Here is a 27873-nt window from a genome sequence, read left to right on the forward strand (position 1 = left end):
AAAATCTGCGGAAAGATTTGTGTGCATAGTGAGCCTCGGACTCAGCAGAATTATATCAAACAGGCTGCTCTGGAAATCGTGTTCTTCAAAGAAATTATGAGTTTGAAGTGACCTAAAATCTGTAGGCGTTGAGAAACAGAATATCATAAGACCTAGCAAGTTGTAAAAAGCTTCCTGGCAAACATAAATGTTAACACTTTTCTATTTTAAAAATGAAAGCTACATAGTTAAACCAAGTAATTATATTTGATTGTTAACTGTGCAGCTTTCTTCAAAACACAAAAAGTGTACAAATTAGGTTTAAATCTGTTTCAGTATAAACTGTTTTGTGTTTATAATGGAAAAATACAAATTGCTTGTTAGTTGTAATATATGTGCTGCCTTATAGACTTTGATAGTATACTTTTCATAAATCTGTTCCACAGGTAAGAATGATTCAGAATTTTATCTCTTCTATAGTTAGTCTGAAGAAACTTGAAACAAATTATGAAGTTTGGTAGAGTAGGTGAGAATTATTGTGCCAGATTTCTGTCATTTATGTTGTCACCTGCCTGATCGTTCAGGAAACATAAGCTATAAAAACAAAGATTTATTTCATTTATTTAGTCTGTGCTTGCTTTGATAGAATTAAACAATTCAAACTGACTACAGAAGAGATAATATTCTGAAACATTCATATCTGTGGAACAGATTATGAAAAGTATAGCATACCAAAGTCTATAAACTGGCTCATATATTGCTATGGTTGGAAGCAAGGTGAGCCTGAGTGATATAGTACAAAGGTGTTTTTAACTTCCTTCCATTTGGTCTGTAGGAGAATTTGGGGGAGGGTGACTGAGCAAACATGTTTCGCAGGGCCTGCAAAGCGGAGCTCTTCCGCCAGGCGTTTGGTTGAGGCTGGGTTAGGATCCCGGGGTTTTGAGATCTGGTTTCCCAGCCCCAGTGTTAGACTGGGCTCAGAGGTCGGTTATCTATACCCTGACTATTCAGTTGCTAAATTTGACTGGATGGGGACTTGAAGCGTTGGGAAAGTTGTATTTTATATTGTTGTTACCATGTTGATTGTTATACTTTGGGGATTTTGGGAATTGTATTTTACAACGTTTCTAGGACTATATTATTTTATGAGACATTTTTATTGTGAACCTCCGTGAGCCGGTTCACTGAGAGCCAGAAATAAATATAAATAAATAAATAAATTTTGCCCCCTGTTCTAGGAATAATATAAATTATTGAAGGCTCTGTCACTATAGCAACTTGAAGGGTTGAGAGCTTAATTGGAGTAATAGGGGGCAGTTATCTTCCAGTCCTGATTTTTTACCACCTGTAAATTGTTAACTTCAAAGTTGTCAAATACCTTTAAAACATTTTGAGAGGGAGGGAGTGTGTGGTGGGCACATCCTCCAATCTCACCTTCTGATGAGGTAGTATAAGCTTAAGTATGCAGAGTCCCTCTCCACTTGCCTTCTTAAGGGACACTCAGCTGTCCTCACTCAGCTGTCCTCAACATTCCATTGCTCCTGGAGCATGCTCAGTGGGGTATTTTGTGTACGTGAGTGTTTTGTGACATTTATATTTTTGTATATACCAGCCCGTCCCTTAATATATAACTTCCTCTACTAATAAGCACAAGGTTGGGGTGCTCTAAGGATATATTGCATAACATGGCAAGCCTCAAGCCATTTAATCTATGTTATTAGTTCTATTAAACCTCAAGGATATGACTTCAGAGCAATGTGTTCCTTCATTTCTATTTTTTACACAACTTAAAATTGTACGTGTGGAGTGGCTGTTCAGTTCCCATTCACAGTAACATCCTTTTGGTAACGTCTTGAAGTTTGTTTATTTAATATCATCATAATTTGGTCTACCTCTGAAGAATTCAATGCAACGTATGTGAGATTACCCTATGTTATCCTCATCGTAGTACTTTCTGAGATGGCTGGCCTACGCAGTGTGCCTCATGGCTGAATCCATGTTTGTGAGCCCAGTCTTTTGTATCCATATCCAATACCGAACCTGCCTCCCCCCAATCTCCCTCTTTTTTATTGTTACTTGAAAACATTCAGAACAAAGTTTGAACCCAGTCGCATGTTCAGGACTAACCACATTTTATTCAAGGTATAAGCTTTTGTCCACATGCACACTTCTACAGATATCTGTATCTGACAGTGTGCATGCCCACAAAAGCTTACACCTTGAACAAAACTTTGCTAGTCTTAAAGGTGCCACTGGACTCAAAGTTCGTTCTGCTGCTTCAGACCAACATGGCTATACACCTGAATCTAGAAAACATTCAGTTCCTGAAAGGCATATTAACCAAGATCTGGGTAGATTAACTTTGAAAATCATAATAAAATTATAATAAAATCATAATAAAAGGTACAGTAGCACCTTTAAGGCCAACAAAGATTTATTCAAGGTGGGAGCTTTTGAGTGCAAACACTTTTCCTCAGACCTCATATTTGCTCAGTATGCAGAACAAAATCATTTATTTCTTGAGCCTTTTTACTGTGCATTTTGGACTGTCAAGCTAATCCAGGCTTTCTCCTTATATCAAGCAAGTTCTCACTCTTGCCAGTTTTGCAGACTAACAGGGCTAACTAGAAGGAGATATAACTTTCATATAGAAGAATATCCTTTGTTTGGCTGTTCTTTTATTTTAGTAGTAATAAAGTTGTTAATAGCTTTTTAAAAATAATATTGACGGAATGCCACTCACATATTGCTCTGACATGTGACACAGTTTCCCGCACATCAGTCCACCCAGGGGTAGTAAACCTGTGGTTCTCCAGATGTTCATGGACTACAATTCCCATGAGCCGAGGCTCATGGGAATTGTAGTCCATGAACATCTGGAGGACCACAGGTTGACTATCCCTGTCCACCAGCTCACCATTTGCAGCTTTGGTCTTGATAAAGATAGAACTTCCTCAATGTTGTCTCCTTTGGGTTCTGACTGTAATCAAAGCTGAGAGACTCGTATTGCCTGTGCTCTTTTTATTTCACCTTGAGAGAGAAAAAATATTTGTTCTCATGTTGGTGGATCATAACATTGTGGACGTCTAAATTACAGGGATGCTTCTAATATAATGCTACTAATTTCCCCCCTCAAACAATTCCTTTCTGTTCTCCTTTTTATACCATCTTCTCTTGACTTGTACCTGTTTCCTAGGCCAACCTAGAGTCATCACTTGGGGAAATTCCCATGTAGCCAGAACAGGTTTCTTAGGCTGCCATTAGAAATTAAGAATAAAATTTAGTTTGTCTGTTGCAGTCATGAATCTGGTTAAATTTGAGTCTTATGCTCACCCTTTATTCATCATAAGAACATAGGAGCCCTGCTGGATCAGACCAGTGGTCCATCTAGTCCAGCATCCTGGCCTGCACTGTGGTCAACCAGTCCCCGTGGATAGTCAGCAACAGGGCACAGAGGCTGAGGTTATCCCCTAAGGTTGTCTCCTAGCTCTAATGTTGCCTCCTTCCCATGATGTTGCCTCTTTCTTGTGCAGTATGCCAGGATTGAAGACTATCAATCAATCTGCCATACCAACTCAAGTTAGTTGCGACGTCTGAATGCAGGAGTATGGACCATTTGGGGCTATTATATACTACTCGGCACAAGCAAGTACAGGAGGGAGTCTGACACTTAACCTGGTTCCATGCTCTTTGAGAGAGAACTCAGCTGCATTATTTTGACCAAGAGCTTGACCTTTTAAATAATACTGTTGCTTTTTTTGCTTTTTGCAGAATTCTAGAGTATTGCACTGGCCATTTACAGACTTTCCAAGTCTACAGGAAATTGGGGTTCATTCATCTCTACCAGCCACTTCTTATAGGCAGTACAAAATTGTTGTAGTAGTTATTGTCAGGTATTCCGTTGTGTCTGACTTTTAGTGATCCCTTGGCACAGCTGCCTCCACAGTCCTGCGTCGCATCCCTCAGTCGTACAAAATAGAGGAGTTCAAATAGTATCAGTAGAGGGGATGAGAGGGCAAGTTCTTTCTATTCTGTTGTCTCATTGCATGGTTCATAAGATTAAGGGGACCACAAAAAGAACATTGGACGCCATTTTTGCCTTATTTTTCTAAATGCATTAAGGCTGAAAGCACTTGTGATGGAATTTAACAAACCAAGGCAGTACGTCAATCCACTCCTAGTGAACTTTATTAATTTGGCCGTACTACCTTTTCATGACTAAACATGTGTTTTGGCTGCCTTCACCAGGCGATTAAACACTTATCCACATCTCTGTGAAAGCATCGAATTTACATTCATAAACAGGAAATTCAAGTTGAACTTTGGATTTTAATTCACTGAGTTTAAATATGCCCTAGTAGTCTGAGATCTTCAGATTTTGAGGATATTGTGTCACGAAATTCCAGTTATTCAGCTCCCAATTTTTGTACTCAGAATCAGCTACATGTATTGGTATACTTAAGAAAATGTATAGGTTAATAAGTACCGAGCACTTATAGATGTGTGTGTGTTTGTGTGTAAAGTGCCCAAGTCGTAACCAACCTATGGCAAACCCAACAAAGGGCATTGAAGGCAAATGAGGAACGGGTGGTTTGCCTCTGCCTCTCCCTCATATACAAGTGAGTTTACCCACAAAACCTTATGCTGGAAGAAAAAAAACATGTTCATCTTTCAGGATTTCATTGCAATAAACATGGCTCTATTATTTGCCAATGTTTAATTCAACATTAAGTTTTCAACATTTGCATTTACTGTGTTAGTCTCTGGAACAATGGCAAGAATATTTTGGGTAAAAGGAATGATGGGAGGGCAGGATGAAGAAGTATTAATTGCTTCAGTGGGACAGCACCTTCCCCCTATTCCCAACCTTGGAGCTATATCCTCTGTTTCAAACTTTATGCTTTGAAAAAAAAATCGAATAGTGAAGGTGAATATTAGCACTTCTTTCATTTGATGTTCTAAAGCAGTGGTCCCCAACCTTTTATCACCGGGGACCACTCAACGCCTTTTACTGAGGCCCGGGGGGGGGGTAGTTTACTCCTCTACTCTCAACCACTGCCCTAGTGCTCTCGATCACTATGGTAATGTTTAAACATCCCTTCAAAATAAGATGCAGACATGCCACAACAATGAACTGTGTTGTAAAGGGCTGGGGGGGATGAAGTAAAGGGCCGGGGGGGGGAGGCGTCCTTCGGGGCCCACCTCCAATTAGTCGAAGGACCACATGTGGTCCGCAGCCCACAAGTTGGGGATCGCTATTCTAAAGAACAGTGGATTAGTACGCACATTCTAAAAAGCAGATAAAATGTTCATTGCAACTAATTACACTATTCATTTCTTTAGACAAAAGATATATAGAGTTTGTGAGCTTGGTGTGGCACAAGCCTTATAGGCAGGTAACAAAAGGTCTCTCTACCACTTTCTTTTTAGATTGTAGAATTTGCCAAACACAAGAAGTAGGCTGACATATCCATCCATCTTCCCTCATAAGTATATTGTAGAAAAAAATGACATTAGCCAGCATTTAAAATACGATTTGTGTACGGATTAAGTTTCTTAACACTTGCTCTTATTTTCTTTCCTTCTATGTTGGAAATGCTCGTATATATTAACACTGCTGAATTAAAGCTTAAGAAGCACTGATGATCACAACCTGGCTGAATGCTCCTTTTTGTCAAGGAATCTCATTTTAGCAGAATATCTGTTTGTCATTGAAGATCTATCTCCTCAAAATTTTCACCTCCTAATTTTGACAATTATTTTTAATGTCTTATTTTTGTAGTCTGTAATCCTGTTTTACCTCAGGCTAATGTGATCCTGATTAGTTACTGTGAAACATGTTGACTGATGAAAAGAGGTATAATTATGAATTATATTTGTAGATGGAAGCGGAGATAGGAGTGAGAAGGATACCAGCAAAATCACAACCTACCCACCCGGGGCTGTCCGCTTCGACTGTGAACTCCGAGCTGTGCAAGTCAGCTGCGGATTTCACCATTCAGGTAAATAATTATATCATTCACATATTGATACCTTATGATTTATCTTTTGGTTGCAGCTGCTGTTAGGTCATTAAAACTTCCTCCACTAAAAGCTTTTGGAAACCCTTGTAATGCTTGTAAAGTAAGGAAAACACATAAATGCAGTCCTTGATACTTGGTGCCTCTGATAAAAGAAGGTAGTGCATTGTTCTTCATCAGCATGAATTCCTTTTGTGAAGTCTTATTAAAAAACATGCACTGAAAAATGCCATGTTTTAACCCTTAGTTGTCCTGATGGAGAATGGCGATGTTTATACATTTGGATACGGGCAACATGGGCAGCTTGGACATGGAGATGTTAATTCCAGGTATGCTGATACTTTACCATTAAATGTGCATAGTGGAATAATTGCATCTTTGTTCATCTGTTCGCAAGAACTAGGGGGGAAATTATCTCCCTAAACTGGTCTAACCCTCTTTAAATAAGATCTGATTTCTGTTCCAAGAGAGTTTCTGGAAGATTAGGATGGGAACTGCATCTAAGCAATAAGAATCTGTCATCTGGTACTTGAACTTTCATGCTACATCTTAACACATGGAGCTGCCTTATATTGAATCACATCCTTGGTCCATCAAAATCAGTATTGTCTACTCAGACTGGCGGTAGCTCTCCAAGATCTCAGGCAAAGGGCTTTCACATCACCTACTGACAGTTCTTTTAACTGGAGATACCGGGGATTTAACCAGGGACATTCTGCATGCCAAGCACCTTCCCAGACTGGATGGTGGGGTGGCACAATCAGACAGAAACCTGGGAGTGATCTTTGATGCCTCCTTAACAATGGAGGCTCAGGTCAAAAAGGTAGCACAGCTGGAGTTCTTCCACCGACGCCAAGCAAAGCTATTAGTGACTCTGTATTACTGGCCATTATGATCCATGCAACGGTCACCTCCAGACTTCTGTAACTCACTCTATGCGTGCCTATCCTTGACCCTGCTCCAGAAATTAAAGCTTGTGTAAAATGTGGCTGCCAGGGACATGGAAAGCCCACATATGTCCAGTTCTGCGGCAGCTGTGTATTGGCTTCCAGTCGAGTTCTGGATCCAGTTCAAGGTTTTGGTACTTACGCAGTCCAGGCCCTCATTTCTAGCTCCAAAGAAATACATTTGGCCTCAAGCAGAGCCAGGGCCTTTTTGGCCCTGACTCCTGTCTGGTGGAATGAAGGGCCCTGACAGGATTTTCTAAGTTCCACAGAGCCTGCAAGATACAGCTCTTCCAATAGGTTTACGGTTGAGTCAATCGGAATAAGAACTATATTTACCAGGTCTCCCTCCTCTTGTCGTTCCCCCCAACTCCTCCATCCAATTCTCCGTTATTAAGTGAGTTATTGAAGTCTAAATAGACCAGCTGCAGACGATTTTAAAAAGACTTCTTAAATTAATCGTTAATTGATTTAGGATGCTTTATGTATTTTACTGTTCAAATGTCATGCATTTTGCTGTTCACCAGCCTAAGATAGCCAGTCTGAGAGCAGTATATAAATCATCAAATAATAAATAAATAAATAAGCTTGATGCTCTGCCACTGAGCTGCAGCCCCTTCCTGAGCAATATATACACTGCAAACAAATGTGTATGGGTTTAGCATACTAGGTTAAGTTACAAAGCACAAATGCTAGGCAATGCCTGTGCCTCAGAATAAATCTAAATAACATTCAACTTCAAGTAAGATTAATCCCTTTAGCCTTTTTCTTTATTGGTGGCCTTCATAGCACCAGATACATGAGTGGTTCCAAGTTCAATCCTGGGCAACTAGCAGAATCTTCATGGTAGAGTCTTAAGCAGAACCCAAATCAACCATTTCAGTTGATTCAGGTTGTGAGTGTCATGCATAGTGCAGGGGGTTGGACTGGATGGCCCATGAGGTCCCTTCCAATTTTATTATTCTATGATTCTATCCTACAATTCTATGGATTTCTTATTTGACTTTTGGACCATGGCCTTTGATGATAATGTAGTGGCTTCACTCATTTTGCAGCTATGCTGGCACCAAAGCTTTAGGGGAACACTGATTATCAAATTGTCATTGTCAGTAATACCTACAATAGTTACTTCTATGTTTCTGAGATTTACATACCTGAAAGTTGTATGCTCTTCTGTCAATGGCAGAGGTTTTGGGGTAGAAAAGTGTGCAATAACAGGCTATTGACTGAAAAGTGGTTTGATAATATTGGATCAGGTGTCCTAGAACCACCTGGTGTCAGTTGTTGTTGAGTTGCAGGTTATATACATGCCAAGTGTTAATGCACACCGCACCTAGACCAGTCATAGTTATGGGGGAAATAAATCAGTCAAAAGCATGATGGCATTCCTCACAACTGAAATACGGCATAAATATTTAAACAGCATCGAAACCTCTGAATTGTGCAATCCTATCTTACCCTAATGACTGCTAATGGCTTAAACCTTTCCTTTTATTCTTTGCAAGCTGAACTCAATATGGTGACTTTTACATCTTCATGATTTAACTGTACAAACACGTTCATTCTTATTATTGTGTATGATATATATGGATTGTGTGTTTCTGATAGAGCATTAATACTCTTGTAAGAATGGATGTGCTTACAGTGGCTTTCTCTGATCTAGGGGATGTCCCACTCTGGTACAGGCATTACCTGGACCTAGCACACAAGTGACTGCTGGCAGCAACCACACAGCCATTCTGTTAATGGATGGGCAGGTCTTCACATTTGGAAGCTTCTCTGTAAGAGTTGTCTTTTATTAAAAAAAAAAACAAGTTGATTGTGTCATATGTTGTACTTTGTATTGGTAATACCTGCAATAGTTCCAACAGGTTAGCATTAGTGATGCTGCCTGACTCTGTAAGCAAGCTCCCAGCATGCATATTAAGTGCATGTGAATCTTACTCAAGTGGACATGGCCTGCCAAAATTATCCTCACAGAGGCTACCTCCTTTTCTTCCCTGCCTAAGCCTACTTGGTTGTAGTAGCATTGTAGTAGCATCCCATTGGGCACTTATGTTGTTCTCTAGGCAATGAAAGCTTACCTCATCACTCTCCCACATTGCCAAAGCCACGCCCATTTGTGTGGGAGAAGGGATCGGGCTGGCTGACAGGGTGTTAGTTCCCTGAGAACTCCCCATCTTAATTGGGCTAAGCGTCAGTATGTTGGTTCGGGTCTAATCTGAAAAGATTCCATATACGCTTATTTAAGTCAACCCATTCTAGGGCAAAGAGCCTCTTGTGGTGCAGAGTGGTAAGGCAGCAGACATGCAGTCTGAAAGCTCTGCCCATGAGGATGGGAGTTCAATCCAAGCAGCCGGCTCAAGGTTGACTCAACCTTCCACCCTTCCGAGGTCGGTAAAATGAGTACCCAGCTTGATGGGGCGTAAACGGTAATGACTGGGGAAGGCACTGGCAAACTGCCCCGTATTGAGTCTGCCGTGAAAACGCCAGAGGGCGTCACCCCAAGGGTCAGACATGACCCGGTGCTGGCACAGGGGATACCTTTACCTTTACCTTTATTCTAGGGCAAGACCAATGAGGAATTACTAATTAACATTTTTGAGAGGGACAATTTAGAAATCTCAAAAATAAATAAATTTTAAAAATGTATTATGATGGTGGTGGAAAGTGCCATTGAGTCGCAGCAGATTTACGGCGACCCTTTAGCTTCTGAGACCTGCTGAGATTGGTTTAGCCTGAGCCATGCAGGTCAGGGAATTTTAATCTATATCCTAATAATACCAGTCATCTAATGTGTAGGTCTTTGATATTTGTTGAACTGAAACACAGTAGGTTTGTGGAGGCATAGAAAGTGTCAGGAATGTCTATTCACAAAATCCCTTCTTTTATTTGAAGTGCCACAAATGTTTTTAGTAACACCGAGGAAGTTTTCCCATTCCCATTCAGTGCTTTAATTCCTAACTTGTCTCTTCAGAAAGGGCAACTTGGCAGGCCCATTTTGGATATCCCTTACTGGAATGCAAAAACAGCACCGATGCCTAACATAGGATCCAAGTATGGGCGGAAGGCTACGTGGATTGGGGCCAGCGGCGACCAGACCTTCCTTCGCATTGATGAAGCTCTGATCAACTCTCATGTGCTTGCTACGTCAGAAATCTTCGCCAGCAGACATATAATAGGCAAGGTTCTTTTCCACTTTAATTATAATTGAAACAAACCAGTTACCTCAACTGCGTGCTGCTGCAGTGTCCTCTTCTAAACAGTCTCCCATGTGCTTTCTAAATCTTTGAATTGCCAGCAATGACTGAAGAGTAAGCATATAACATTGGCTGATTTTTCCCCCCAGGCTTGGTACCTTCTTCTATATCTGAGCCTCCTCCATTTAAATGTCTCTTGATAAATAAAGTTGACGGGAGTTGTAAGACATTCAATGATTCTGAACAAGAGGATCTTCAAGGATTTGGTGTATGTTTAGATCCCGTTTATGATGTTGTTTGGAGGTACGTATGGCTTGGGGAGAGGTGTTTAAAATTAACGAGACATTGTTTGCAGGATGGGGAGGGCTTTCTTGTGACAGCGTCATAAGTTTTGAATAGATCTTCCAGTGATAGTTGGAATTTTTATTTCTAGAATAAACCTTATTTCTCTTTTACTTGAAAAATTTAGAAGAAGAAGAGTTGGTTCTTATATGTTGCTTTTCTCTAACCGAAAGAGACTCAGAGTGGCTTACAGTCACCTTCCCTTTCCTCTCCCCACAACAGACACCCTGTGAGGGAGGTGAGGCTGAGAGAGCCCTGATATTCCTGCTGGGTCAGAACAGTTTTCTTAGTGCCGTGAAGAGCTCAAGGTCACCCAGCTGGCTGCATGTGGGGGAGTGCAGAATTGAACCTGGCTTGCCAGATTAGAAGTCCGCACTCCTAACCACTACACCAAGCTGGCTCTCAGTTCTTAGTTCATCACAATGATTAATTAGAACTAGTGAAGTGGTGAGGGGAATTGAACTGGTATCTGGGTGACAAGTGTTTCAAATCCCGTGACTACCATGGTAGTTTGCTGGGTGACCTTGGGCCAGTTATAAACGCTCACCCTTTCTTACTTCACAAGTTTGTTGTGATGATAAAATGGGGAAGAGCACTATGCTCAGCTCTATGGAGGAAGCATTGGGTAAAAATGTGGTATATATATTTATTTGGCATTTCTGGAAATCACTCCAGAAGAGTTGCTAAAAGAAAAAGGGGAGAAGTAATTGAGCACAAGAAATGGGGGAAGAAGAAGATGATGCATAATGAAAGGATAAAGATAATAATGAAAGAGAATAGAGCAGGAAAGAATGGCCACAGGGTTCAAAGGGGACCTTGAGGATATGAGGTCAGAAAGGGCAAGACACACAGTCTAGAGAAGTCGAAATTAAAGTGCTTCCTTTCATATGTAACAGCAAGTTATGGGACAGGGCACAGGGAAGGCATTCAGTACCTATGAGTGCATATGCATCTCTTGTTGTAGCAGCCGTGCCTGTAGAAGCATCGGCACTGACGTGTCAGGGGCCATTCAGCTAGCTCAATCCCAGGCATGTTTACTCTGAAGTCCTCATGAGTAAAGCAGGGCTTGCTGTCTGGTAAGTGTGCCAGGGACTACAATTGTTGTGTCCAGAAGAAATTTGCACCGAGCCTCAAGTATTACAGAATATGAGCAGCTGCCACTTGGAGGTTCTGTCATTGCAGGAAAGATGTGTCTTCATTTCCCCAGACTTCCGAAGCCATCTCCCTTAGCCCCACAGAGACCGAGTCAAACTTAACCTGTTCATTGTTCATACCATACCAATCAGTGTGGAGAAATGCCCGTCACATTGCCATTTTTCCAAAATCTGTTACAGTTAAAATTGTATGTCATTTGTTCAGGTTTCGGCCCAATACCAGAGAGCTGTGGAGTTACAATGCAGTTGTGGCTGATTCCAGACTCCCCTCCGCTCCAGACATGCCATCCCGCTGTAGTATCCTGAGCCCAGAACTTGCTCTTCCGGCGGGGTCCAAAGCTCTTACAACCAGATCTCATGCAGCCTTGCACATTCTAGGTATCGATTATGACTTGAAAAGCAATTGTTTCCCTAATAAAATATTTTATTGTTTTCCTAATAAAATATGGGGGGAGGGGTGTCCGATATATTTATTAAAAGTTTTGAATGATGAATGGCAGCACACTTGTTGCTCTGTGTTCTCTAAGGCAGGGGTAGTCAACCTGTGGTCCTCCAGATGTCCATGGACTACAATTCCCATGAGCCCCTGCCAGCATCTGGAGGACCACAGGTTGACTACCCCTGCTCTAAAACCTTACCCAGTCCTCTAGTTAATCTGTGTTCTTGATTCACTTGTGTTCTACTCAATGGTGGTTAAAGTACTTGGATCCATAATTGCGCTTGCGAAAATGACTTCCTGGCTCATATCCTTTGAAGCCTTCTTTCAGTCTAAGCAGCTTTCCTCCATTTTAATTGGCTCTTCCACTCTCTGAGGTTTTTATTCCCCCTTGCAAGAATGATTTCACTTCCAGTTGCTGTCTTGCATGGACAATTGAAAGGGCATCTAGAGTTTGTAATCGTGATAGGTCTCCTGTAGAAATGATTAAGCATTTCTTCTTGTTCTGTACAATTTATTCTGCTGTGAGAGAAGATTACTGGATCCTCATCTGAATAAGAAGCCTGCACACGCTTCTCATTGTCACTTGATGATCCTGTTGGCAGATCTAGATTTTAACATAACATTAGATGTGCACAAATGTATAGCTGCTGCAGTTAAATGTCATGTTTTTAATGAATACTGAACAGCGATAACTTTCTGTTATATTGCTGTCTTTTTCTGGTCAAACAGCCTATTGGCTTTAAGACCTAGGTGGAAATTAGCACTTTTCTTCCACTGGCAAAAAGTTCCTTAGGCTGGAAGAAGGCTTTGATCATTGCTGGACAAAGGGGCAGCGGGCAAGCCATTTTCCCCTTAAGTGAAAGAACAGCTTAGATTCTGAGACAGTTACAGAATCTGATCTGATCCTGTTACACTTCTGATGATTTTTGGAGTTAAATGGCTTCTCTGAAAATGAGAGGAAGTTTGCTGCTCTTCCTCTTCTTTCCACTCCCCCACGATATAATGCTGCTAAAACAGTTACCTCAGCACAGGTATGTTTCCTGTGGCTCTTAGCACTTTGGTTGCCGTTGTAGCAGTTATCCAAGCGCTAGGGAGAATCATGAGCCCTGTTTTCCTGCTGCTGTTTTCCAACATCTAGGTGGGTGGGAAGGAGGAGTTGGCTTGGATGAAAGCCTATGTTAGAAAAGAATTTGGGCTGTAATACTTGCTCCATCTTTAACCCAGGTCTTACCCCTCGGGCTGTATTCCAGCTCTAGTTTCAGAAGGTTGCCCTGTTGATCTGCAGTAGAACAGCTAGTTTCGAGTCCACTAGCAGTTTAGAGACCAACAAGAGTTACAGAGCATGCGCTTTCAAAGAGAGCTTTGACTCTCAAAAGCTTGTTGGTCGCTAAGCTGCTACTGGAACTGCCCAACTTTTGTGACATTCATTCATTCTAACAAACTCTTTAAAAAATCCGCAGTGGTGCTTTAGTGTTTGATTAAGCGCTTGAGAATGTGTTCTGCGATTATCTGGAATGCCAGAACTTCACTGTATAGAACTCAGACATGAGGTAATCACTATTGTTGATAATCTGAATCCTTTGCTCTCAGAGAAATTTCCCAGGAGGTGCTGTCGGTGACTCACAGAATCCTTTTACAGTGGGCTTATTGCCAGAGATGGGGCTGGTATAAAATAACTTAATCCAATTTACCGGTCCTCTCCTGGAGTGCAGTGATATACTACAGAGCACCTGCAGATTTGTGGCTGATGTTTTTGCTCAAAGGTGGCGTGCTTTCCCCTCTCCCTCTTTCCTTGGTCAACCTGATTGATACCAAAACCAAAAAAGGAAAACGACCCAACCTTAACAGGTAGGAACTCAGAAGTGGAGCTGTACAATAAAATAATGTAAAACTTGTTGATTATTTATTATAGTGCACAATTAAAAACAATAAAAACTTCATTAAAAACTATATAGAACTAACAGCACATAACAGCTCAACTTCTGAGTTCCAGCCTGATTGATACGTCTATCATGGGGCATTGTTTTGTGTTGCCATCTTTTGTAACTATTATATCTTTTGCAAATGAATTCTTGGATGATGGGGCTATCAACGGCCACGAATGACGATGGATATCTACTCCCCCCAGCACCAGAGACAAGATGGCTTTCTGTATCAGTTGTTGGGGAGCATGGGCAGGCAGCTGTAGTTGCTGTGATCCTGCTTGTGCATTCCTAGAGACAGCTGGCCGGACATTGTGTAAACAAAACTCTGGACTTAATGGTTCTCTGGTCTGATCCAGCACAGCTCTTCTTATGTTTCTTCATGGACATTTTGTCTAATTGACTACCACTATTGTCCTCAGTTGTACAGTTTGGGCTAAAAGGATAAGACTCTGAACAATACTCAATTCTCCATAACCGATACCCAATTTCTCCTTTTGTTTTAGGTTGCCTTGATACCTTGGCTGCTATGCAGGATTTAAAAATGGGTGTTGCAAATACAGAAGAAGAAACTCAAGCTGTGATGAAAGTCTATTCCAAAGAGGACTACAGTATTGTCAACAGATTTGAAAGTATCTATCAGACACAGATTTTTCCTTTCCCCCACCCCATCTGTGGTGCCTGCAGCTTCTTACATAAACATTTGCAAATTTTCCCTCCCTTTCAGGTCATGGTGGAGGCTGGGGCTATTCAGCTCACTCAGTGGAAGCCATCCGCTTCTGTGCTGATACGGACATTTTGCTTGGTGGCCTTGGACTCTTTGGGGGTAGAGGCGAATACACTGCTAAAATAAAGGTAAGAAAAGGAGTATTTTGGGGAATTGTAAAATGAGGGGAAGGCAGATGTAGAGATGAACATTTTAGGCATTGTAAAGAAATGTATGAAATTTGTAACAATGTATTTAAAAACCAAACTTGAGAACAGTAGAAAAACATATTTTAATTACTGCTGTTTATTAGTTTAAGAATACGTACTAACACATTAATACTCCGAAGTTTGGGATAGAATATACTTTTTAAACATTGGTGCAATAGTGATATATGCTTAATATTGGCTATGCTGTGAAGTACCTTAGGAAATTGTCGTTCAGTTGTTAGTTTTTCATAGAATCATAGAGTTGGAAGGGACCTCCAGGGTCATCTTGTCCCAACCCCCTGCAGAACGCATTTTTTGTCTGTATTGTTCATATATTTCAAATAACATAGTATATTGTAGACTTTTAAGTAAATCCATATTTTAATCCTTACCAAATGCTGTTGAGAAGACAAAGTTTTGGCTGTAAGTTGTGGGGTGGGGAAGATCTATTCTTATATCCTACTTCAAATATAAACATGACGGCTGGTTTTTGACAACTTCAGTGTTTCAATCTTAGGACTTGAAAAGACAGTACATATAGACTATATTCTCCTCTTACCGAAGTCAAAGTAGTAACGGGGCCATATGCTCGATGTGAAATTTCAACGTTTTGAGTCATGATTTTTAAAAAAAGCAAACGCAACCACATTTAAAGACACCCACACACCCATCTTGTCTTCGTGTGGAATAAATATGTGCACATGCTAGACCTGCTGTGAGCACAAAAAGCTGTTGCATCCAAAGTCTGCATTCAGTGGAACTTGCAGCCTTTTATCGGCCTACGCACCATCTAGATCAGGGGTAGTCAACCTGCGGTCCTCCAGATGTCCATGGACTACAATTCCCATGAGCCCCTGCCAGCGAATGCTGGCAGGGGCTCATGGGAATTGTAGTCCATGGACATCTGGAGGACCACAGGTTGACTGCCCCTGATCTAGATGACCTTCCATTCTCCCTGACAGAGGCCATTGGAACTGACTGCGTTGATCATATGAGTCGGGCTTCACAGACCCAATAGAGTTTAAACCCTTACGGATCATGGTCATTGTTTGTTTCTGTACACTATTGTCTGCAGGACATGACTCTTCCAAACAAAGCCCATCTGCAGGCTTATTAAGCCTGTTGTTTTTGTTGCCTGCTTTGGGCTGTGCAGATAAGGGATCGAAAAACCCTGGACAGGCAACTATCCAAGGCAGGCATACTATGTTTGCCTCAGTGGGTCAAAAGTCTTGTAGACCTGCAGTGTTAAATATCATGCTGTGTTCCTCATTAGAAATATTCTTAGAATCATAGAATAACAGAGTTGGAAGGGACCTCCTGGGTCATCTAGTCCAACTTCCTGCACTATGCAGGACACACACAATCCTATCGCTCGTCTACTGTTGCCTGCCTTCCCCTTGAATCTTCACAGAATCAGCCTCTCCGTCAGATGGCTATCTAGCCTCTGTTTAAAAATCTCCAAAGATGGAGAACCCACCACCTCCCGTGGAAGCCTGTTCCACTGAGAAACTGTTCTAACTCATGAACTTCTTCCGGATGTTTAAACGGAATTTCTTTTGCATTAATTTCATCCCATTGGTTCTGATCCATCCCTCCAGGGCAAGAGAGAACAACTCTGCTACATCCTCTACATGGCAGCCTTTTATATACTTGAAGATGGTTATCAAATCCCCTCTCAGTCATCTCCTCTCCAGGCTAAACAGACCAAGCTCCCCCAACCTTTCCTCATGCACCTTGGTCTCCAAACCCCTCACCATGTTTGTTGCCTTTCTCTGGACATGCTCCTTCTCTCTCCCTTCCCAGCACTACCAAGATTTTTTTCAGTTGTTGCCCCTGTCATTTTGCCATAGCCTTTCCTGCTGCTGCAGGGTGCTTCTCTCCCTGTGTGTTTGATGATCTTTGGCTCGATGGGATTGTCTTATAAAGATTTTTTCACTATGGTGTTCTGATGATCCTTTGGTGTTGTACAGTTTTAGCTTTGTTTAACTGTACTTATACTTCATTAAAAATCTGCCCTGGCTCAGAAGCGTGGGGGGAGTTAAACAACATACCAGTAAAGCAAGAAAGTAAAACTCTTAAAGGCGTCTCTTTTCAGTTGTTTGAACTGGGACCAGATGGAGGTGACCATGAGACAGACGGTGACCTTCTTGCAGAAACTGATGTCTTGGCTTATGATTGTGCTGCAAGGTAATGACAAACAAAACATCTCCCTGCTTTTAGCTTGGATAGAGAGCTCTTACATTTGCCCAAGAATTTTAAGCATATGATAGTGAGCCTAACTTAGGTGATACACAAAATGTTCCTTTGAGAAGGAATATAAAAATCCCAGTCATTGCAGAGAAATTCAAGATGTCAGATCACTTAAGATTTACGACATGGGTAGGTCTTTCTTTAAATCTCTTCTTTATTCTCAGTGGTACATATTCCCATTGCACTGAGGCTGAGATCTAGCACGGTGGTATCTAAGAGGGAGGAAGGGCACCTCTCCTTGTTTCCTGGATCCCTGGTCCATGTCCATTGTGAAACGAGAACCAGTGCCACCGTCATCATGTCTTGGATTTGGCTATTATTGCATCAGATTTCTGTTTCTTCCAGGGAAAAATACGCAATGATGTTTGATGAACCTGTTCTGCTGCAAGCTGGCTGGTGGTATGTCGCTTGGGCACGGGTATCTGGCCCCAGTAGTGACTGTGGATCCCACGGACAAGCTTCTATTACAACAGATGACGGGTGGGTATTACTTTGGGTTCTTACCTCACTATTCATGCTAAGTCACTCAGTTCTAGCTTCTGCCCAGAATTAAACTTTGTTGATCTTAAAGGTGACACTGGGCACCGACTTAATGCTTATATCAGTTTGTTAACTCTTTTAACCTATGTATGCTAATTTGCATACATAGGTCTCACCAACTGCTTTAATCAAATGTTGCTCAGTTACTTCTGCTTCTTGACTCTAATTAGCCCCTTCTGGCAACTAAACCCCTGTTATAATGATTGAGGAAGTCTTGTTTCAGTGTATCTGAGGAAGTGTGTATGCACATGAAAGCTTATATTCAGAGTTAAATTTTGTTGATCTTTGTTCTTCTGGTTCTCAAGTGTTTGTGGAGAAAGTCTGTCTCTCTCTCTCTCTCTGTATGGAGTGAGTAGGGATCTGAAATGAAAGATACTTTATCTGGTGACTTCTTTTTCTTCAGGGTTGTCTTCCAGTTTAAGAGTTCCAAGAAATCAAATAATGGTACAGATGTTAATGCAGGACAGATTCCGCAGTTACTATACAGGTAATTCTTTTTTTCCCATAGCAAAAGAGAGAAGGGAGGGAGGGATTGAATCCAGTGATCAGTACAACAGAATTTCCGCCTTGATGAACGCGGGGTGGCTGTTCAACTGTTTTTGGGGGTTTTCCCCCTATATCCATGATTACATTTCTGTTCTTTTTGCAAGGGTGATATGGGATCACCATTCATTTTTACCCACTGGTTTGTGAACTAACTTAGGCTGCCAGAGAATGGGTCACCCAAATTCATACTAAAATTCATGGCTGTGTAGGACTGGTACTAAGATATTCCAGGTATAACACAAAGTGTTCATTGTACATCCAGTGACTCAGTGTGCATTGATAAGTATGACACCCCTGCTCACTTCCCTCCCTCAGAGGTAAGATTTTCCTTCTGTTTCTCTTTCCCTTCATGACTGAGCTGCCCTAGGTATTGGTTTCCTTCTTCCAGAAGAACTGTGGCTGTCCCACACTGCCACAGTATATTTTGGCTGTTGGCTTAGTACAGGAACCTGAGGGAAGGATCAGGAACCCCCTTTAATTTAAATGGCGCAGGCTGTTTTGAAATTTCAAATTAACAAAATATTTTATTAAACATAGAGGTGAAAGCTCCAGTGAAATCAGAGGTAAATCAGGTGAAATCAGTTCTGAAGTCACTCAATTCAGAACTCTGAAGTAAATCAGCATGTGCACTGTCATTTCCAGTATGTGCCCATTCCTATTTTCTAACCAGACCAGAGATCTCTGCACTCCCAGAACTATCCCTGTTTTAATTGGGTCAGGAAAATTCTTTCCCTAGACAATCTATCCCCTATTCTGGGCTGAATGAGAGTCTTTGCCTAACTACTTTATCATCCTTGCCAACCTCCTCCAGTACTCTGTCTGCAGGGCTATATTCTGAATGCTCAGTACTAGACTCAACACTTTCATGGCTAGTCTCAGACTGAATTCTCCTGAGCATCCAGGTCAGAAATCTTTCTCTGTTCAGCTGATACTAACCATCAGATCTCTTGGGGGGAATGGATTGATATTTCATTCCTATTTTTGCTACCAGGCTGCCAACAAGTGACGGCAGTGCATCAAAAGGGAAGCAGCAAACCAGTGAGCCTGTGCACATTTTAAAACGATCTTTTGCAAGAACTGTCTCCGTGGTGAGTAATGGCTGCAATTCCTGTTCTCTGTGCATTTTTTTGTCCACAAGGGTCATCTTAAATGGGGAGGGGAATTTAAGAAGCTCAAATCAACCAATAAAATAACAATATAGGAGGAACTATGAATAAACTGAACACCGCTATATACCTTTCAAAGAAATCACATCTTGAAATGGAAGTTTTCACATATTTTACTAAACAGTGTGGGCTTCTTCTGGACGTTGGGTTGAGTCTTGCCACAGAAAATGCCCACTCCCTCTCCTGAGGTAAGGAAAAAGTTCTTCCAGAACTTCCTTCCAAACCAGATTGGATGTTGTTTCCTCCAAAAATGTAGTGGAGATCAGTGAGTTCCTGGCCAAGGAGTCATTCAGGCCACTAAGGATGGGGCAGAAGGGATCGACTCCGGAGTTGGAACCCCCTTAGGTGACCACGACTCCCAGGGAGGCCCGTCCCTCAAGTTGAGATCCATTGCATTTGTTAATAATTTCAAATAATTTCAAATTTCAAACATTTAAAATGTTTCCCTTTTTCATTTTAACTGAAACAGGAGTGCTTTGAATCATTACTGAGCATTCTTCACTGGAGCTGGACAACCCTAGTATTGGGAGTAGAAGAACTTCGCGGCTTGAAAGGTTTCCAATATACAGCCACGCTTTTGGACTTGGAAAGGCTGCGGTTTGTTGGCACTTGTTGCTTAAGGCTACTGCGAGTCTACACGTGTGAGATATACCCAGTGTCAGGTAATAGGCTAAGTTCTAATAAGAATGTAAAAAAGAGTCCTCCTGAATCAGACCAGTAGTCCATGTAGTCCAGCATCCTGTTTCACACAGGAGCCAACCACAGGACAGAGAGGCCAACCTTGGTGTTACCTCCTGGCTCTGACATTCAGATTTTGTTGGCCTTTTAATGTGGAGGTTCCTCTCAGGCACCATGGTTAGTAGCCATTGATAGACTTCTCCTCAATGAATCTATCTAGTCCCCTTTCAAAGCTCTCTATTCCTGTGGCCATTGCTGAATCCACTGGCAGCGAATGCCCCATTTTAATCATTGCCTTTGTTAAGACTTACTTCGTTTAGTCTGCCCTGAACCTACTGCCCATCAGCTTCACTGGATGCCCTCGAGTTCTGTCATCTTGGGAGAGGGAGAAAAATTTCCCTTTCACAACTTCCTCCATCCTGTGCATAATTTTATAAGTCTCTGTCATGTCCCTTCTTAGTCACCTCTTTTCTAGACTGAACAGTCCCACACTCTTCTGCCCTTCCTTATAGGGAAGGTGCTGCAACCCCCTAAGCATCTTGGTTGCCCTCCTCTGCACTCTTTCCAACTCTACAGTGTCCTTTTGGAGATGTAGTGACCAGAACTGTCCACAGTGTTCCAAACAAGACTGCACCATAGATCACCATAATATTTCACTTGCGCGAAATTTTTCATGTAAAGGCGATTCAACATACGTTACAATAAAGACCAGCCTATGCAAACCTAGGAAAGCCTTCAGGAAAAAAAATTCTTGGAGGCTACACAGTCTAAATTTCATTTTCCTTCCTATGAACTCTAACCAAATCATCATTAGCCCTCTTTGTTGGTCTTGTTAACATTCTCCCATCTCTTCCCAGCTACAACTAAAGCTGTCGTTGAGGAAACTAGTAAGCTGGCAGACTGCATCGGGAAGACCAGAACTTTGCTCAGAAAAATCCTGTCCGAGGGAGTCGATCACTGCATGATAAAACTGGATAATGACCCCCAAGGATATCTGACTCAGCCTTTGAGTCTACTGGAAGCTGTTCTTCAGGAGTGCCATAACACTTTCACCGCCTGCTTCCACTCTTTCTATCCAACTCCAGCTCTGCAGTGGGCCTGCCTTTGCGACTTGCTAAACTGTTTAGATCAGGTATCAAAGGGTCATTCTCACACTGAATGATGTTTCTTTTATAGCCCAGAAGTGCTACTCTTTGTCCTGTGTATCAGACCTAGGAACACTCTTTGATACATTGAACAAAGTGTGAGTCCAGTGGCACCTTTAAGGCCAACCAAGTTTTATTCAGGATGTGAGCTTTTGTGTGTAAGCACACTTCGTCAGATATAATAAAGAAGTGTGCTTGCACATAAGAGCTTAGATCAGCCTATCTCAACTTTTTTTTACCATTGAGAAACCCCTGAAATATTCTTTAGGCTTCAAGAAACCACAGAAGTGGCATGATTGTGCAGAATATGGTTAGGAAGCATAGCTGTGTACATGCTCTCCTGGGGCCCCTTCCAGGCCAATTGGCCATTTTAGGAGGGATGGGGGCAGGTCGACATGACTATCTATGGTCATATCACCCAATAAATATTTAACAATTTTAAAAATGTATTGAAAAACGAAATCTCACCCATTCGGGAAACCCTTCCAGGGCCACCAGGAAACCCCAGCGTTTCCTGAAACCCTGGTTGAGAGAGCTTGACCTATATCCTGAATAAAACTAAGTTGGTCTTGAAGGTGCCACAGGATTCAAACTTTGTCCTGCTGCTTCAGACCAACGTGGCTACTCACTAGAAATCTGTTTGATGTGGCAGCTTGGCCTGGGTTCCCTATTGTATTGTCTTGAAAGGGCCTTGTAAATATGCCTCTTTCCAATTTCATTTATTTCATTCCAGTGCTTCCAGTATTCACTGAGGCCCCACCTGACTCCTAGGTGCAGATACTCCAATCGCATAAGCTGCCCTGCAAAAGTTTCTTGTTTCCTGTTTTAGAACCTGCATTAACTCGTAGGGTTGAAGATATTTAGAAGAAGAAGAAGAGTTGGTTCTTATATGCCGCTTTTCCCTACCCGAAGGAGGCTCAAAGCGGCTTACAGTCGCCTTCCCATTCCTCTCCCCACAACAGACACCTTGTGGGGTAGGTGAGGCTGAGAGAGCCCTGATATCACTGCCCAGTCAGAACAGTTTTATCAGTGCCGTGGCGAGCCCAAGGTCACCCAGCTGGTTGCATGTGGGGGAGCGCAGAATCGAACCTGGCATGCCAGATTAGAAATCCGCACTCCTAACCACTACACCAAACTGGCATATGCTCATGGCCACTGAATGTTGCCAAAAGATGATATATTCAAATGGGCAGTCGTGTTGGTCTGAAGTAACACAGTAACTGAATGAGATAGTAGCTCATGATGTGGCTTTTCATGAAGTAGTAACAGATCATCATAGTACAATGCAAGAGGCCCTGCAGCCTTCCATTTTTACTACTTTTCCAGTATGTCATTTTGACCAGTCTGTCCTTGTTTTGCTGGTTAGGATATCCAGGAAGCAAACTTCAAGACATCCAGCAGCAGACTCCTTGCTGCCGTAATGTCAGCCCTGTGCCATACCTCTGTGAAACTGACCTCCATCTTCCCCATCGCTTACGATGGTGAGGTCTTACTGCGCTCCATGGTGAAGCAGGTTAGCACAGAGAATGACTCTGCATTGGCCCATCGCTTCCCTCTGCTGGTCGCACACATGGAGAAACTTAGTCAGGTGAGTGCCTGTCTGAAAGAAACCAAAACCCTTTGCAGTGTAATAAATGATCTGGGACTGAATTAATATAATGGGCATTGTATTTAAGGTAATTCCTCAGATTCAGTGTCTTGATATCAGAGAGAGCATCCTTTTGAAACAAAAAAAATGCATCTATAAGAAACTAGATTTTTTTGTGATATCTTTCCCTCTGTTTGTGGTTTTGTTGGTTTTTTCTCCCATGTATTTGCTTGAGGCCGACCGACTCAAAACATCTGCTGGTCATCCCCCCCCCCCCCCCACCTCAGACGCCTCCTTCCATGACTGAACAATCTGACATACACACACACACACATACTATATATATATCAGTGTTGTTCCGTTGAAATACTGTTCTGGTTGACATGCTCTGTTATGTTATTTGACAGATTGTTATAATGTTCTATGTTACTATTTCTTCAACATTCTACGTAAACCGCCCAGAGCCGTATGGAAGGGCGGTATAAAAATCCAAATAATTAAAAAAACCTGAGAGTTGTGTTCCAAAACGGAAGCTGCAGGTTGTAAGCTTGTTGTTGTTGTTATGTGCGAAGTCGTGTCCGACCCATCGCGACCCCATGGACAATGATCCTCCAGGCCTTCCTGTCCTCTACCATTCCCCGGAGTCCATTTAAGTTTGCACCTACTGCTTCAGTGACTCCATCCAGCCACCTCATTCTCTGTCGTCCCCTTCTTCTTTTGCCCTCGATCGCTCCCAGCATTAGGCTCTTCTCCAGGGAGTCCTTCCTTCTCATGAGGTGGCCAAAGTATTTGAGTTTCATCTTCAGGATCTGGCCTTCTAAAGAGCAGTCAGGGTTGATCTCCTCTAGGACTGACCGGTTTGTTCGCCTTGCAGTCCAAGGGACTCGCAAGAGTCTTCTCCAGCACCAGAGTTCAAAAGCCTCAATTCTTTGACGCTCGGCCTTCCTTATGGTCCAACTTTCGCAGCCATACATTGCAACTGGGAATACCATAGCCTTGACTAAACGCACTTTTGTTGGCAGGGTGATGTCTCTGCTTTTTAGGATGCTGTCTAGATTTGCCATAGCTTTCCTCCCCAGGAGCAAGCGTCTTTTAATTTCTTTGCTGCAGTCTCCATCTGCAGTGATCTTGGAGCCCAGGAAAATAAAATCTGTCACTATCTCCATTTCTTCCCCATCTATTTGCCAGGAATTGAGAGGGCCGGATGCCATGATCTTTGTTTTCTTGATGTTGAGTTTCAAGCCAACTTTTGCACTCTCCTCCTTCACCCGCATCAACAGGCTCTTTAGTTCCTCTTCACTTTCTGCCATTAGAGTGGTATCATCTGCATATCTGAGGTTGTTGATATTTCTCCCTGCAATCTTGATCCCAATTTGTGACTCCTCTAATCCCGCATTTCTCATGATGTGCTCTGCATATAAGTTAAATAGGCAAGGCGACAGTATACAACCTTGCCGAACTCCTTTCTCAATTTTGAACCAGTCAGTGATTCCATGTTCAGTTCTCACTGTTGCTTCTTGGCCTGCATATAAATTTCTCAAGAGACAAATAAGATGCTCTGGTATTCCCATCTCTTTAAGAACTTGCCACAATTTGTTGTGCTCCACACAATCAAAGGCTTTAGCATAGTCAATGAAGCAGAAGTAGACGTTCTTCTGGTACTCCCTAGCTTTCTCCATGATCCAGCGTATGTTCGCAATTTGATCTCTAGTTCCTCTGCCTCTTCGAAATCCTGCCTGTACTTCTGGAAGTTCTCGGTCCACATATTGCTGGAGCCTAGCTTGTAGGATTTTGAGCATAACTTGGCTAGCATGAGAAATTAGTGCAATGGTGCGGTAGTTTGAACATTCTTTGGCATTGCCCTTCTTTGGGATTGGAATGTAAACTGACCTTTTCCAATCCTGTGGCCATTGTTGAGTTTTCCAAATTTGCTGGCATATTGAGTGTAGCACTTTTACTGCATCGTCCTTTAAGATTTTGAATAGTTCAATTGGAATGCTGTCACCACCACTAGCTTTATTGTTGCTCAGACTTCCTAAGGCCCATTTGACTTCACATTCCAGGATGTCTGGCTCCAGGTCAGTAACTACCCCACCGTCATCAGGGATGTTAAGCTCGCTCTTGTATAGTTGTTCTGTATAATTTTGCCACCTTTGTTTAATCTCTTCTGCTTCTGTGAGGTCTCTACCATTTTGGTCCCTTATCATACCCAACTTTGCATGAAACGTTCTCTTCATATCTCCCAATTTTCTTGAAAAGATCTCTGGTCCTCCCCATTTTATTGCTTTCTTCTATTTGTTTGCACTGTTCATTTAAGAAGGCATTCTTATCTCTTCTAGCTTTTCTCTGGAATTCTGCATTCAATTGGGTGTATCTTTCTCTTTCTCCCTTGCTTTTCACTTCCCTTCTCTCCTTAGCTATTTGTAAAGCTTCCTCAGACAGCCATTTTGATTTCTTGCACTTCTTTTTCTTTGGGATGGTTTTAGTTGCTACCTCTTGTACAATGTTGCGAACCTCCGTCCATAGTTCTTCAGGCACTCTGTCTATCAGATCTAATTCCTTAAATCTATTTGTCACCTCTACTGTGTATTCGTCAGGGATATGATTTAGTTCATACCTGAGTGGCCTAGTGCTTTTCCCTACTTTCTTCAATTTAAGCCTAAATTTTGCAACAAGAAGCTCATGATCTGAACCACAATCAGCTCCTGGTCTTGTTTTTATTGACTGGATAGAACTTTTCCATCTTTGGCTGCAGAGCACATAGTCAATCTGATTTCTGTGTTGACCGTCTGGTGATGTCCATGTGTAGAGTCGTCTCTTGGGTTGTTGGAAAAGAGTGTTTGCTATGACCATTGTATTCTCTTGACAAAATTCTACCAGCCTGTGCCCTGCTTCATTTTGTACTCCAAGGCCAAACTTGCCTGTTATCCCGGTTATCTTTTGGCTTCCTACTTTAGCATTCCAATCCCCCATGATGATAAGCACATCATTTTTTGGCGTTGCTTCAAGAAGGTGTTGTAGGGCTTCATAGAACTGATCAACTTCATCCTCTTCAGCAGCAGTGGTTGGGGCGTAGACCTGGATCACTGTGATGTTGAATGGTTTGCCTTGGATTCGAACTGAGATCATTCTGTCATTTTGGGGATTGTATCCCAAGACTGCTTTTCCTACTCTCTTATTGATTATGAAGGCTACTCCATTTCTTCTGCGAGATTCTTGTCCACAGTAGTATACCTGATGGTCATCTGAATTAAATTCACCCATTCCTGTCCATTTTAGTTCACTGATTCCTAAAATGTCGATGTTCAGTCTTGTCATTTCTTGTTTGACCACGTCCAGCTTGCCTTGATTCATGGATCTGACGTTCCAGGTTCCTATGGAATAAAAATCTTTACAGCATCGGACTGTCTTTTTGCCACCAGTTACTTCCACAACTGAGCGTCCTTTCGGCTTTGGCCCAGTCGCTTCATTCATTCTGGCGCTACTCGTACTAGCCGTCTGCTCATCCCCAGTAGCATATTGGACACCTTCCGACCTGAGGGGCTCATCTTCCGGCGTCATATCGTTATACCTATTGGAACTGTCCATAGAGTTTTCATGGCAAAGATACTGGAATGGTTTGCCATTTCCTTCTCCAGTGGATCACCTTTTGTCAGAGCTCTCAGCTATGACCTGTCCGTCTTGGGTGGCCCTGCACGGTATAGCTCATAGCTTCACTGAACTACGCAAGCCCCCTTGCCACAACAAGGCAGCGATCCTTGAAGGGGGAGGTTGTAAGCTATGCCCTACCTATTGATTAATTTTTTGTTTGCTGTATATGCACACTCTACATAAGGCTGTAAATGCATGTGTGAATCAGACTTATTCTGGCTGCATGTGAGCAGGCTTCATCTCATGTGCCAATTCATTTTGCAGAGCGAGGAAAATATTTCGGGCATGACTAGCTTTCGGGAAGTGCTGGAGAAGATGCTGGTTATTGTGGTGTTACCGGTGCGAAACAGCCTCAGGCGTGAAAATGAACTTTTTTCTGCACATTTGGTTTCTAATACCTGTGGATTACTTGCAAGTATCGTGAGTGAACTTACGGCTTCTGCACTGGGATCTGAGGTAAAGCGATTCGTTCTGTGGTTGAGTGGTTAGCATGTCATGCTGAGGCCACGAGCGGGGAATGCTACAGTCTGCATTAAGCCATGACACTTAGTAGCTGAGCTTGGTCACTGTTGTTCTGACCTCTTCCTGGTGGTGGTTTTGCTGACAAAACAGAGAAGAAGAGCAAAGAGAACAATGTATGCCACCTGGAGCACCTTGGAATTATTTATTTAGTATTTACATTTATCATATGGCAGTTACACACAGGAAGTATATAAAGTATGGAGATAGATTTTATTGTTTATAGCCAAAGGCCATTACAATATATACCAGACTTTGTTAACTTTTTTACCACTGAGACACCCCTGAAACATTCATCAGGCTTCAAGAAACCACAGGCTTCAAGAAAGTGGTGTAATGGTGCAGAATATGGTTGGGAATCATAGCTGTGTACACGCCTGCCTGGGACCCCTCTCCTTCCCACCTTCTCCAGGTCCCTCATTGGCCATTTCTTTAGGGGGGGAAGTAGCTCAGCGTGACCATATATGGTCATATCACCCTATTCATGTTTAACAGATTTTAGAAATATTTTAAAAATGAATTAACTCCCACCCGTTCAGGAAACCCTTCCGGGATCTTCACAAAACCTTTTTTTACGTAACTTTGGCTCAGAGAGCCTGATAAGACAATATATCAATATCTGATTGAACAATTAAACAGTATAAGCAAAGTTATTGAAATAAATTAGGTCCCAGTAAATGGCAAGTACTAAAAGGTTAAAAAATTAACTCTCTGATGGGATAAGCCTGGCTTGAATTTTCCTTGCAGATTGTGTACCGCTTTGAGGCTCCTGGTAGAGAAAAGCAGCATATAAGACTCAGCTCTCTTTCAAAATAGGATCCTGCTTTCAATAAGCTGGATGTAGTTGAATAGGCCACAATCTCTAATAATTTATC

The 27873-nt window shown here is 42.1% G+C and overlaps 1 protein-coding gene across 19 annotated transcripts in view; it reads left to right on the forward strand.

The window, feature by feature from the left end:
• The window catches only part of MYCBP2 (MYC binding protein 2), a 184351-nt gene that overhangs the window by 61068 nt on the left and 95410 nt on the right, over window positions 1-27873 (forward strand). For all 19 annotated transcript variants that reach the window (XM_077343930.1, XM_077343933.1, XM_077343931.1 and 16 more), the window contains 16 exons: window positions 5862-5981; window positions 6247-6328; window positions 8607-8724; window positions 9921-10125; window positions 10293-10446; window positions 11845-12017; window positions 14507-14632; window positions 14728-14855; window positions 17011-17102; window positions 17511-17645; window positions 18109-18192; window positions 19243-19339; window positions 19887-20079; window positions 20953-21227; window positions 22607-22828; window positions 26744-26935. In XM_077343930.1, the coding sequence (XP_077200045.1) occupies window positions 5862-5981; window positions 6247-6328; window positions 8607-8724; window positions 9921-10125; window positions 10293-10446; window positions 11845-12017; window positions 14507-14632; window positions 14728-14855; window positions 17011-17102; window positions 17511-17645; window positions 18109-18192; window positions 19243-19339; window positions 19887-20079; window positions 20953-21227; window positions 22607-22828; window positions 26744-26935 (2396 nt within the window). The remainder of the gene's footprint in view (window positions 1-5861; window positions 5982-6246; window positions 6329-8606; window positions 8725-9920; window positions 10126-10292; window positions 10447-11844; window positions 12018-14506; window positions 14633-14727; window positions 14856-17010; window positions 17103-17510; window positions 17646-18108; window positions 18193-19242; window positions 19340-19886; window positions 20080-20952; window positions 21228-22606; window positions 22829-26743; window positions 26936-27873) is intronic.

Source organism: Paroedura picta, chromosome 6 (genome assembly GCF_049243985.1).
Source record: "Paroedura picta isolate Pp20150507F chromosome 6, Ppicta_v3.0, whole genome shotgun sequence".
NCBI lineage: Eukaryota > Metazoa > Chordata > Lepidosauria > Squamata > Gekkonidae > Paroedura > Paroedura picta.